Source organism: Marmota marmota, unplaced genomic scaffold (assembly GCF_001458135.2).
Source record: "Marmota marmota marmota unplaced genomic scaffold, marMar, whole genome shotgun sequence".
In the NCBI taxonomy this organism is placed as follows: domain Eukaryota; kingdom Metazoa; phylum Chordata; class Mammalia; order Rodentia; family Sciuridae; genus Marmota; species Marmota marmota.
This window is the reverse complement of record NW_025999990.1, coordinates 20,742,648-20,755,469: the sequence shown is the minus strand read 5'-3', so window position 1 is coordinate 20,755,469 and position 12,822 is coordinate 20,742,648. Positions and strand designations below refer to the sequence as shown.

The window sequence follows — 12,822 nt, the reverse complement described above, 5'->3', positions numbered from 1 at the left end:
AAGTCATGAGAAGTCATGGGTCTAAGGAACGACTGTATAGAACAACCCTGGATAACAGGACCAGGACTATCACCTGTCTTATAACCCAGTCATACCTCTCCTATCAGATCAGTGTGGAAGGCAGGTTTTACATTCCCCTTACAGACAGGGGATGTGCAGTTATCATGTATTGAGCACCTACAACATGCCAGGAGCTTTCACAGGATTATACGAGACATGGTTAACCTTAAGGGGCAGATATTAGGTCCCCTGTGTTATGAATGAGAAGCAAGACATTTGGAGAAGTACAGAGACCTGAAGCTGTGAAGTGGTTGAGTCATGGCTGGGGACACGTCTGTCTGACCTTGAACCTAAGGCGCTTTCCCAAAACTGGATGTCCTATCCAGTAGGGACATCGCTGGACACAAAAGGGACTAGCAAATCTTAGATATGCATGGCAGGCACTCAGCCAGGCTTTGCCACTAATGTCCCACTAGGACAAAGACAGTGACAACAACAAGAGGACCCCGTGTCTCTAAAACCAGCACAAACAACTGTGCTGTTACACCTGGCTCAGGTGGTAGGACGAGAGCACGCCCCAGGGAAATGCTTCCTGGCCCCTGGGGAGCTGAGGAGAGGCCATGGTACTGCACGGAGAACGCAGGACAAGAGCCACATCCCTAGTTCTGACCGTGACCACCCATGTGGTCTGGGCCTGGAATGTCCCCCCCCCCCCCAGTTGTTTTCATCTGTAAAATGAGAGAATATCAAAAGGCAAATTTGTATTATAACAAAGCTTAGTGTGTGTCCCACATTGCTGGAAGATCTTGCCTGTATTAACTCATTCAATCCTCACCGGGGGGTGGGTACCATGGTGGCCCTCATCCTGCATTTCAGGAAGGGAAGATGGAATGGTCAGTTAGGTCACTTGCCTAAGGTGACACAGTCCCTAGTTCAGACGCAGGCTTCCAGGCCTCAAACTCATGGCTTAACCAGTCTATCACCACGAAGCATCCTGGGGATACTGTGACCCCGTCCTTCCCCTCACTCCTGCACCCCTTCACCCCATGCTCGTTTTCTGAGTTATTACAATGTGCCAGCCACTGTCATAGGAAGTTCTCTGTGTTTCCAGTCCCCACAGGTGAAACCACTCGGCTGATCATGGCTACAGGGCTGGGTGTCTAATGCCACATGAGATGTGGCACCAGGTTCCATGAAGAGTGCAAGCGGAGACAGCCAGGGAAGGAGTGGGGATCCCTGAACTAAGCTTGAAGGACAAGGGGACAGCATAGCCAGAAGGTCAGGGGGTCCAGAATGGGCAACCTTCTAGGTGGAGAGGACAAGACCTTGAAAGAGTAGTAGCTGACATTTCTTAGGCACTGACAGAGTGTCCAGGGCAGTACGCATAAGAGCTGAAGCAGCCATGTCACTTAATTCCCCAGCTCTGGGAAGCTGCTGTCATTAACCCCACTTTGCAGGTGAGGAACCATAGTCCAGAGGAGCAAGATGACTTCCTAAGGCCAAGCACCTGGACAGAAGCTCAGATAGGCCCCAAAGACCCGGGAGGGCCTTCTGGCCTCCATTAGCAAGCCGGTAGCCGGGCTTAGGATTTGGGGATGGCTGCCATGTTGGAGAACTCTGAACCTTCTTTTGGGCTTCTCGGTGTCCCCAGGAAGTGTGAGCTGACTCAGGGCAGCAGGAATAGGTGTCTCTCACACATGTCACCCACCCACCCACGTCAGTGATGCTACTTCCAAGCCTGATGCAGGATGTCCTTGGCTTCCTTCTCCTAGGGACAGAAGGCTGGGGTTGCACTGCCAGGAACCCAAAATTTGCAAGAGCTGCCTTTATTTCAGGACTTCCAGCCACACCAAACCTCCCCTGCCTCCCTCCCTGCCACCAACTCTGAGTGGCCCCCTGATTGCAGATCCATAACCCCTGAGATCCCCCTGCAGACAACCTGTGGGTCTTTGCTTGAAGCTCTTATTTTGAACCCATTGCTACCCAGGCTAAAGAGGAAAGCCGGGCTCCCTAAAGACATAGGAGTATTCTGCATAAGGGAGAGGTGACACAAGGACCAGTGTCCAGCTTAAAGCCAGGGTGAAGCCACAAGGCTGCCCAGCTTCCAATCAGTACTCAGGGAAGTGTAGAACCGGCAGGGAGGTGGGTGCCCATAGCCTGGCCCACAAATCCTCAGGGCCTCACAGCCTGATCTTTGCTCTTTACATGCTTCCCATTCTGCAAATGGGAAAACGGAGGACCTGGGAGTCCAACAACTTACCCCAAGGGATGGGCTGGAGAGAGAAAGCAGGATACCTCGGAGCATAAGGGTGTGCAGGGTTGGGGAATGGGGGGCTAATTGTTTGAAGGACAATGTCAGAGCATGAGGGGGAGCTGCAGTTTGTGGGGTGTCACAGAGGAGGAGGGTGGTGGGGTCCATGGCAGGTACAGACCCAGAGGGTTCTCTTACCGGAAGACAAAGTCAGCACTGTTGATCTCCCTCCCGCAGCGGCTGTTCTTGAGGATGCCTCCGTTGCCCACCACTGCACACTTCTTAAACTGGGACCGGTAGTAGGGCATATCCTGGGGGAGGCACAGGCACAGTGGTCAGAGCCAAGGTCACCCCTGCCCTCATCTGGGGTGCTCACCTCTGCAACCACGTCTACCTCTAGGATTTCTTGGCCCCATGAGCGAGCCTTACTGGGAATGTGGGAGGAAAGTGGGTCTCCACTTTGCCCATGAGAAGAGAGGTCAACCTGTTATTGCTAGGTGGCCCCAAAGGTCCCTCCCACCTCTGACACCCAGGAGTCTGTAGGCAGCTTCTTCCTAGCACATCTGTGAAGAAGCTTATCTTGGAGCATGATAGTGCTACGGCAGCTTCAGGAATTAGGCTAACTCTAGAGACCTGCAGCGTCTGCGGGAGACTTGGTATTCACAGCCCATTTCCCTGGAGGGACAGACCCGAGGGGGCCAGGGCAGGAAAAGCACAGGTGTCTCAAGGACAGTGAAAGCACTCTTTACCTTTTACACAGGAATGAAAAAACCAAGGTCATCTTTGGAAAAATCATCAAAACCTTATTATGTTTTATATGGATGTTTTCCAAACTTCCATAAATCAAGAACTACCTGAGAATATCCATTTCTAGGCTTCATCTAAGAATCATGGAATCAGAATGTCCAGGGCAGGGACAGAAGGCTGGGAAGCTGAGAATTTTTACAAACCCAGTAAATACTTACCTTCAGGGGAAGTGCCATTCTATGTCACCTGAATTAGAATTCAGGGACCGGAAAATTATGGCTCCTGGGCCACATCTGGCTCGGCTCCTGGTTTTGTATGTCTTGCAAGCTATGAACAGATTTTATATTTGCTAGAGATGGAACCCAGAGCCTGTGCCCACCAGCCAAGACCCTATCCTGAGCCACGCTGCCAGCTCCTAGATTTTTAAATGGCTGGAAACAAATCAAAGACATGTGAAAATTATACACAATTCAGATTTCTGTGCTATTGGGACACAGCTGCCATCCTTTGTTAGTCATTCATAGCTGCGTTAGTGCTTGGATGTGGGATGTGACGGAGACAATATGCCCTTCAAAGCCCAAAACATTGGCTATCTGGCTCTTTCAGAAAATGTTCGGTGACCTCTGCTCTTTCCCTGGGCCTCTGCAGTCACACTACTGGCTGTTCCAGTTCCCCAGGTCCCTGCCTGGCTGTGTTTCACTCGCTGGTCACCTCACCAGCCTCATGTTCCAGGGCTAAGACCCACCTTGCAAAGGTAGCTCACCACCATCCTCTCCGGCACTGAGATGAAACCACTCAGTGGGAAGAAACCACTGGCCTCCAGCTGCTGCCCCGAGCTCCACAGAACCTGAGTCTTACTGGCGCCTCTGGTAGGACTGCAGGGAGACTGGGCTTGGTGGCACTCACACCCCCCAGGACCTCAAGCTTCATCCAGACAGATTTGCACACACCTCCATTCAGCATTACTTCTCTTTTTTTCGGGGGGGGGGGGTACTAGAGATTGAACCCAGGGGTGCTTTACCACTGAGCTACATTCTGGGTATTTTTTTTTTTAATTATTTTGAGACAGAGTCTTGCTAAGTTGCTGAGGCTGGCCTCAAACTTAGGATCCTTCTGCCTTAGCCTCCCTAGTCCCTGAGATCACAGGTGTGTGTCCCCCACACTGGCTCCACTCAACATTTCCACAGTTGGTCCAAAGTGTAGTAGTGCGCATGCCCCATGTGACCTGCCTCTCTTCAGAGGCCAAACCCCATCCACATCTGATGACAAGTACAGCATCCCCATCCATGAGAGTCTGGAGCCGGGGACTGTGCCTGTGGTCAGCCCAAGAGAACCTCAGTGATCTGAACAGGTCACATGTGTATATCCTTCACTCTGTGACCACCATGCCAGGCTGATCCACCCACTCCAGACTTCCTTATGTGAAAGGAAGGAAAGAAAGGTTTAAGGATATTGTGGATGTTCTTTAATGAGCAACTGAATCTACGCCTACTCCAAGCCCCTGTTAGACACAGAGACTGAGGTTGTGAAAGACTGACCCCAAGGTCATCTGACTTGGGCTAAGTTTCAGAGCCTGGTTTGCCCTGGATGGTGCCTTCTGGGGCTCATAGCCTTGGGGTGTCTCTTTCACTCCTGTGTCTACCTCTGGAGTGGAGGCACATGAGATCCGTGTCCCAGATGTCTGTCCTCAGCAAGCAATGCAATAACCAGGATTTTCACTACTTTCTTGCCAAAGTCACATGGGTGGTAGCCAGTTGGCATTCATGGTGCCTAGACAGAACCCCCAAGGAAGCCAGCAGACAGGCTACAGGGCCCAGGCAACTGGTCAACCAGGACAAGCCACTTGGGTACAGAGGGCAGAGCATGAGTCACACAAAATCACCAGGTATGGACACAGAGGGCCTCAGCTGTACGGGCTCCCTCACCCCACACAGAGCACCCCGCACAGAGCACCTTGGGAAACATGCGGAAGATCTCCTGGTTGATGTGGTAGATGCCGCTGGTGTCCACCTCGTACTTGAGCTTCGTGCCCAGTGGCGTGTTCTTCTGGGTGGTGAAGAGGAAGGCTGGGGCATTGCAGCACCTGGACAGAGTGGACCTGCCGGGTGGGAGGACAGGAGGGTGACACTAGGCATAGCACAGCCTACCGAGGACACAGGGGTCACTCTGCCGAGCCTCCCCGGTTCTGATTCCCACGCTTGCTCCTGCCCACACCTCCACTGGGGCTCCCTCCCCCTCCAGCAGTGACACCTCCCCAGGCACTGTCCTTTCAGCCACACCAGGTCTACCACCATGAAGCCTCCTACTGCCCCTGTCCCCACAAATGCACTGTCCCAAAGGCTGGCGCACAGACTGGGAGCCATAAACCTCATCTACCATGTCCCGCTCGGGCTTGGGTGACAGCCATTGACAGCAGGGGCTTCCCCCTCCCAATCCTGCCTAGGGCTAGTCACACCCTTAGCTGTTCCCCACTGGAGCCTCCATCCAGACCTGCTGCCCAGAGCCAGGCTACTCCTGCCGCATTTGTGCAGCCCGAACTGAAACCCCCAGGGAGCCTGAGCTCCTCTCAGGGCCTCAGCCCCCATCACAGATTAGACAAGGCATCCACCTTGTCTGAAGTCTCCCCAGAACCAAGATCCTGGTGGCCAGCAGAATTGTGTGCTATCGACCACTCAGAAACTGAGTCAGGAAAAAGGAAGGGTCAGAAACTGGGTGGTGGGTGATGCTGCTGGTTCCAACAGAAATGTCAGGGTTTGTCATTTTTATAAAAGGAGTCCTGATGAGAGCCACAGGGCTCAAGCTTAGGTACCAGCTTCATCAGGAACAAGCTGCAGGTAGGACAGGCTGGTGTGGCAGGCCCGGGCACCAGCCAGGCCAGGGGAGCCTGGTTCCCCTCCACTCTGCACCAGGTGTTCCACCCAGCAATGCATTCTGGGGGCACCAGGAGACTCCACACGCTGCCTCAGTGGGTCAGATCCTGGGCACACCGTGCTCCCCAGCCCTGGGGACGTGAAACTCTGAACACAGAGGGCGTTGGACTTGAATAAGGGCACAGACCATTGCCCCCTCATGTCAGGGATCTGGGCCCATGAGGCCCACTTCCTCCCAAAAGCGGCAGCAGCAGGCTCAGCACATGCTGGCTGCCTCCAGGGACACCAGCATCCAGGCACAATCACCACCAGCATCCAGGCAACTTCCCTACAGAGAGGGACACCTTCCCTACAGAGCCCTGCAATGACCACTAATGAAGAACCAGGAGGAGATTTCTGAAAGCCCAAGTTCTAGGATGGAAACTTAGGTCACCAACCTGGTGACAAGGGGCCTGGATTCTAGTATCTGTTCTCCCACTGCTGGCTGTGGGGCTCCAGGCAGGTCACTTTCCCCCCCTGGGCCTGTTTCCTCATAGGCGACATGCAGAATTGGCTCTTCCACTCTGACCCCTGTGATTCTGTGACTCCAGCTTGCCAAACCTGGGAAAGTTACAGGATAATTTTTTTTATGATTATGTCTCTTGCCGGGACTTCACTGAGAGCCCAGCTGGCTGCTAGTCACAGACAGTGGTCTTTCCTATGGAGAGGTGGCTTCCAGAGGGGAGACTAGAAGCCTGGCAGGGCATATCACAGGTCAGCACTACACACCAGCATCTGTCCCTAAGCTTCGCTGGTGCAGAACTCCATCTTGAGTACCCTCATTGGGGAAATCGACTCATACTAATCAAGCTTACAAGCAACAGACATACAAACCAAAATGCCAGTGTCTATTTGTAGGCCACAGGAGAGGAGCAGGACTCAGTTACAGGGCTCCTTCCTGCAACTACAGGGCTCAGGCCTCCCTCCCATCCTGCACCGGGTTCCTACAACCTGCATGAATAATCTCATCATCGTTCCAGGAGCTTGAGACATGAGCAGAGGGAAGCCACTGGATGGCCTTGAGGTTTTTCTACTCAGAGCACCCCAAGGCCTGATGACACCTCCCTTTCCACATCCCTCCTCCCTGGAAGGTCTCAGCTGTCCTGGGTGGTGCTCTCTGATCCCTGCCATGGCTCCCACATGACCCCTGTGTTTCCCTTGTCATTTTCCGGTTGCTTCACTATTTCCTTAGGCATGTAAATCCCACTGATGAGCCTCTCGGCCTAGACAACGGTCATCTCACTGACTGCACCTGTGCTGTGCTCTACGGCCACCCTGGGCGGGCTCAGGCCTTTCTCACTCCAGGCATCGATCTGGGCAGCACATAGTGACCCTCTGAGGGTCAGACTGCAGCACAGCCCCTGCACCATACCATTCCTCCAGCACAATGCTGAGGTTCACAGTCGGCTTTGAGGGAAGGTGGACCTCTGCAAACTACTTTGGGCCTGAGCAGGGTTTCTGGCATCTCACAAAGGCCACTAGCACCTGCTCTTCAGGGCTCATCACTTCAGACATTCACATTTCTAAAAATGTGCTACTTAAAACAATTATCCTACCTCTAGACTTGGCCTGGAATTGCCACAAACTGGAATAAATGATTTATAAAGAGAATACAGAATTCTCGGTAACATTCCCTCTTCCCAAGCTCTGGGATAGGATTCCCTCATGCTGAAGCTCCCTGAACATTTCAACTCGCACCTGATGTGGAAATCTAGCTTACACCCGGGTTACCAGGGTCGTATCAGTTCCGCAGCCTCAAGTCTACCTGCACCGCCACAATACCATACACTCGCGGGATTGTAGGGAGAGACGGAACCCGGGCACTTGCACTAATGAAAAGAATTTTTGGATGTCTTCCATCTGCTTGCCACCCACAGCAGGACGTTAAGACAGCTCCTGTCTCTTTGGGAGTTTGTAATCTGTTCATTGTGGTTGGAGAGCAATTAGGAGACAATCTACAGCCAGGCTCAGGCGTCTGGTGAGGCTGTCAGAACACAGGCTCTGAAAAGAGGGGAGGCTGTCTTTTGTCAGAGGCAATGTCCCAGAGAGGGAGGCCAGGTTGGTGAGGCTGCAGAGGCCTGGGGAGCCCTCAAGCAAGGATAGCCCCCCTACTAGGCACCTCAGTTAACCCCCACTGTGTGCTGCATGTGACAGCAGTGACCTTGCAGAGCCGCTACAAAGACTGCGGGAGAGAGATGCGGACAGCAGCTGTTCGGCTGCCCGCCTTGCCCTCTGTGGCCTGGGAACCTTGCCACTGCCCACACTCCCAAGCCAGTCAGGGCCGGCTCCAGGGCAGATGGCCTCCCAGAGCTTGGCCTTGCAGGACAGGGGAACTCTGAAGAGGTGGCAATGAGAGGGACAGTGCGGCCACACAGGGAGAGGGGGGACAACGGACGGTAGGTACTTGAACTGGTTGGCTTCGGAGATGTTCATGGCCCATTTGCACATCTGGAGGCTCTTCCACCTGTCGAACAGCTCCGACTGCTTCACCCTTTGGGAGTGGAGAACAGAGAGCAGGTAAGAGGGCCAGGCTGGACCAAGTGTCATCTTTCCAAAAATGCCCCCTTCCTGTTCCCCTATGCAAAATCCTGGACTGGTGCTTTGAAAATAAGTATATATGTATTTTTTATTTTCTGTGTTCTTGATGCTCTGGTGACTGGAGCCTTGCTAATTCCTGAAGACAACAAGCCAAGTCCCAGCCACGTGCCTTTCATGTGTAAACTGAGCAGTGCAGTCACCTCCTATTCAGAGAGCTGCTGTCCCCTGCCATAATCCCTCCAGGGCCAGCTATCAGACAACCAGTGGCAATCCTTAAGCCTCAGAGCCTGCCACAGTGATCCTAGCCAGTCCCAAAGCTGTCAGCACGACTGCTCCCACCCTGCCCATTCTACCCACAAAAATACCCACTAACGTTCTTGACGGACTCTCCCTGCGCTTGCCTTCTGAATGGCTTTAGGGCTTCCCCACGGGGCCCTGTGATGGTCATTTTGGGTCTGCATGTCTTTCCACACCTGATTCTAACAAGCCATTATTCCTTGTCCCTCAGGTCTGCACAGCGCTCTCAGGAAATGTTGGTTGTTTTTTTTTTTTTTTTTGTACTAGAAATTGAACCCAGGGGTACTTCCCCATTGAGCTCCAATCCCCAGCCTTTTTGATTTTTCTTTTGAAACAGGGTCTTTCTAAGTTGCTGAGGCTGGCCTTGAATTTGCAATCCTCCTGCCTCAGCCTCCGGAGTTACTAGGATTACAGTCATGTGCCACCACACCCAACTCAGGGCTATGAAGGAGTGACATCAGTTCTCTAGCAGGGCTCCCGTCAAGCCCCACACTGTGCACAGCCCACAGGAGACTCAGGACTGTGGCAACCCTTCTCATCCTCCTGTCCCAGGGCAGATCACAACTGCCCAGTGACATACAAAAGAGGTGAGAAACTATGGGTATGCCCCTTTTCTCTGAAAGACGATCTGCCAGGCGTTATGCTTACTGATTTTTAAATATCTGAGCATTGTTCTCAGGCACTCACAGAAAAGGGAACATCTCAATCAAAAATTGTGATTTTCCCTTTGAAACTCACAAAAGAATTATTACTTAAATTATCAATTTACATTTGCATATTTGTAATTATGCATTGAGTTTCAGTACTATATTTGCATGCCTAGCAAAATATAGACACTTGATAATGATTGTTGAGTAAATCAAAGATACAAATTCCTACAAACACCAAGTGATCATGAGACCCTTATACACATTGACCGCAATGGCCAGCATCTCCCTTCTCCTTTTCAGAGTGTCTAACCTTGAAGGCCACATGCCACGTCTCACACCCTCTCTCTAATATACGTGCTCAGTGTCTCTGTCATCTTCCCTATCCTTGGTTACATATCTCCATTGCACTCGAGAAGTTATTCCTTGGATCCTGTGTCACCACAGAAAAATCATTTCTGAGCCTCAGTCTCCTCATCTGTAACATGGGGCTACCATAACCCTGGGCTGCCTACTAAGAGATTGTGTTTTTACTATTACCACTTGGTTGGCACTTTTATGCATTTCCTTATACTGTTAGCTCTTTGGGTGGTGGGGGGAGAATGGGGCATAAAGGAGAAAAGAGAAAAATCCGTATGAGGACATTTGTGTTTTCCCAAGAATGTTCCATGGACTGCTACTTCAATGTGGTATCACAAGGTATTAGCTGAACTACATGAAAGTGCTACAAGATGGCATTTGCATATGGTTTAACCAATTTTTTTAAAGAAGGGGAACCTATGGTCAACTATATTGGGAACATTGAGTATTTAAATAAAGTTTAATGCTTTAGTGCGAGACTTCTCAGACCCTTTAATAAAGGAATCTCATGCGTATCATCTCCTAGAGTTAATGGATCATGGGATCCTTTTCTTATTGAGCTGTTTCTAAAACTGAAATTCTACAGAAACACTGAAATGCAAGGCAGGCCCTACACTCATTAAAAGCAATACCAAGACTTTTCTCTCTCTTGATCATACACCGTCCCCAACCAAAGGCTAGGCGTGGGGTACGTCCAGGGTCACCTAGTAGTGGGTCTTCGGAAGCTGGCTGGACTTGGGCCCTTGTGCAGAAGAAGCCCCTTAAAGGAAGCTATTCTGGCTTAGATCACAAATGAGGAAGTGATCCAGGAGCCGAGAGTTCCCAAGAAATCCCTACGACTGTAGTTCTTACCCCACAGTCTCCTGAAGGGCTTGAGGGAGTCCACCTGGGGCATATTCTGGGGAGAATTCAGCCTTCATCAGCTTCTTGAAGGGATCATGATTCCCAAAAAGGCAGATACCCACTTAACTATAATTTAAAACACACACACACAAAAAAACAAACAAACAAACAAACAAAAAAACAACCCAGACAAGGTTCATTCTGCAGGTGTGTCCCTGAGTTTATTTGGAGGGGGTGACAGTTGTCCCCAGTCAGGTCAAGCCTCACCTACAGGGAGGATGTATGACTGGTGGGGGAGGGGTGGTCGCAGGAAAAGTCACAGAGGATGGTGACTGCATGGGTTTGGAAACTACAGGGACGCAGTTGAGATACCTCCTAACTATTGAAGGTTTGGCAGGTTAGCAGGTTATTTAACTTCTCTGAGCTCAGTTTTCTCATCTATAAAATGAGCATAATAATAGTCTCTTGCCCTCATGGGTTTTTAAATGACTAAATAAGATGACACAATAAAGCATGGGGCCCAGTGCCTGACACAGCAAGCACCTGGGGGTGTAAGTTATTACTGCTGTTCAGCTGAACTGCTGCGACCCTCTGTACTTTGCATTTTTGTAAAACCCACAACCTGTCCTTACTCAATCCTGATTGTTCCCATGACAGCAAATAACCAAGAATACAGGGATCACTGTCAAGTCCAGTGCAAAGCACAGAGCAGGTGCCTATAGAATATTTATTATTTCAAGAGATGAATGAATGGATCAATAATATTGAGTCCAAATCAAGTTCCCTAACTATTTATAACTCTAGATGACACAAACTAGAAATACAGTCCCCGACCAAAACAACTCCCTGCTTGCAGGAAGCCTACAGACTAGGGTGGAGGCCCAGGGGAAGAAAATTTATAATGGCTCGCCCGAGAGTAGTAAGCGCTGTGCAGCAGGGTGAAGACAGAAGGAAGTGGCTGTTGGCTGTTTCAGTGGGTCGATCCCATGATCCATTAACTCTAGGAGATGATACGCATGAGATTCCTTTATTAAAGGGTCTGAGAAGTCTCGTACTAAAGCATTAAACTTTATTTAAATACTCAATGTTCCCAATATAGTTGCACAGAGACTGAAACGATACAGGGAATATCTGGGGAGAGTGTACCCAGGCAGAGAAGAGGGAGTACAAGGCTCTGGCCAGAACCCGCTTGGCATTCAGCCCTGGAAGGAACCCCTCACATCCAGACAGAAGGCAGGAGAGCTTCCTTCCGGCCTCCCAACCTCCTGCAGCAGCTCTCTCCACTCAGAACCTCACAGGAGAAGAGGTGCCACTACTCTGCAGCATCCTGGCTCCCCCACGGCTCCCCTTCCAACCCACAGGCCCTTGGAGCAGCACCTTGCACAGCCACTGCATCCATCACCTGGTGGAAACAGCCCTGCCAGGCCAGGTCCTGAACTCAACCGTGAGCAACCTCCAGGCCCCATTCCCTGGGCCTCCAGTGCCGTTGCTGCACCCTGAGCACCCAGCCTCAAATCCTGGCTCCATCCTCAACTTGCAAAGTGACCTGGGCAAGTCATTTAATCATCTGTAGGATGGATATCATCGCCTCTGCCCTGCCCATCCCAAAGGTTGCCAGAGAGATCAAATGGAATCATATGCATAAAAACAGTTTATAGATTGCTTTACATGTGCAGAGATCAACTTTACTTTAAAGACGGGGTTGCCCCAGACTCCCCTGTCTCCCCTGACACCACTAACACTCCAAAAGAGTAAAAACGGGCAAAAACCTACCAAATAAGCAGAATGGCAGGAGGAGCCTCTAGGAGGAAGAGAGATCTCAACAAGTGAAAGGAAGTGGAGCGGGTGGCAAAGGACAGGATAATAGAACAGTCCAAAAGCGGAGTAGAAAGGGGGAAGGCCCTGTCCCTGGAAATGAGAGTCAGGCTGTGAGAGCAAAACCCACCCCTCCCCCACAACAGGCAAAGATTTAATGTGGGGAGCAAGACTGTTAACTCCTCTCTAAAAACTGCACCATTCCCAGCTAAAAACCTGGACCTTCTAGCTGCAAAAGGCTCAGGAGCACCTGGAACAACTTCAGACGTGAAGCTCCTGCTGACTTTTAATTGCTTTAAGTTAAATGTGCATAGGCAACCAAGGGTCACCTGGTCAACCTGAGGGAGACACAGAACAGGACAAACCACCAGATAAAATGGCCACAGAGAAAACTACTGGAGGTGCAAAAGACCAC

The 12,822-nt window shown here is 51.0% G+C and overlaps 1 protein-coding gene across 9 annotated transcripts in view; it reads right to left on the bottom strand.

Annotated features, from left to right (window-relative positions):
* Positions 1–12,822, bottom strand: part of St8sia5 (ST8 alpha-N-acetyl-neuraminide alpha-2,8-sialyltransferase 5) — a 64,007-nt gene that overhangs the window by 3,807 nt on the left and 47,378 nt on the right. For all 9 annotated transcript variants that reach the window (XM_048806272.1, XM_015482410.2, XM_048806277.1 and 6 more), the window contains 3 exons: positions 8,312–8,398; positions 4,952–5,096; positions 2,450–2,562 (listed from right to left, as the gene is read on the bottom strand). In XM_048806272.1, the coding sequence (XP_048662229.1) occupies positions 2,450–2,562; positions 4,952–5,096; positions 8,312–8,398 (345 nt within the window). The remainder of the gene's footprint in view (positions 1–2,449; positions 2,563–4,951; positions 5,097–8,311; positions 8,399–12,822) is intronic.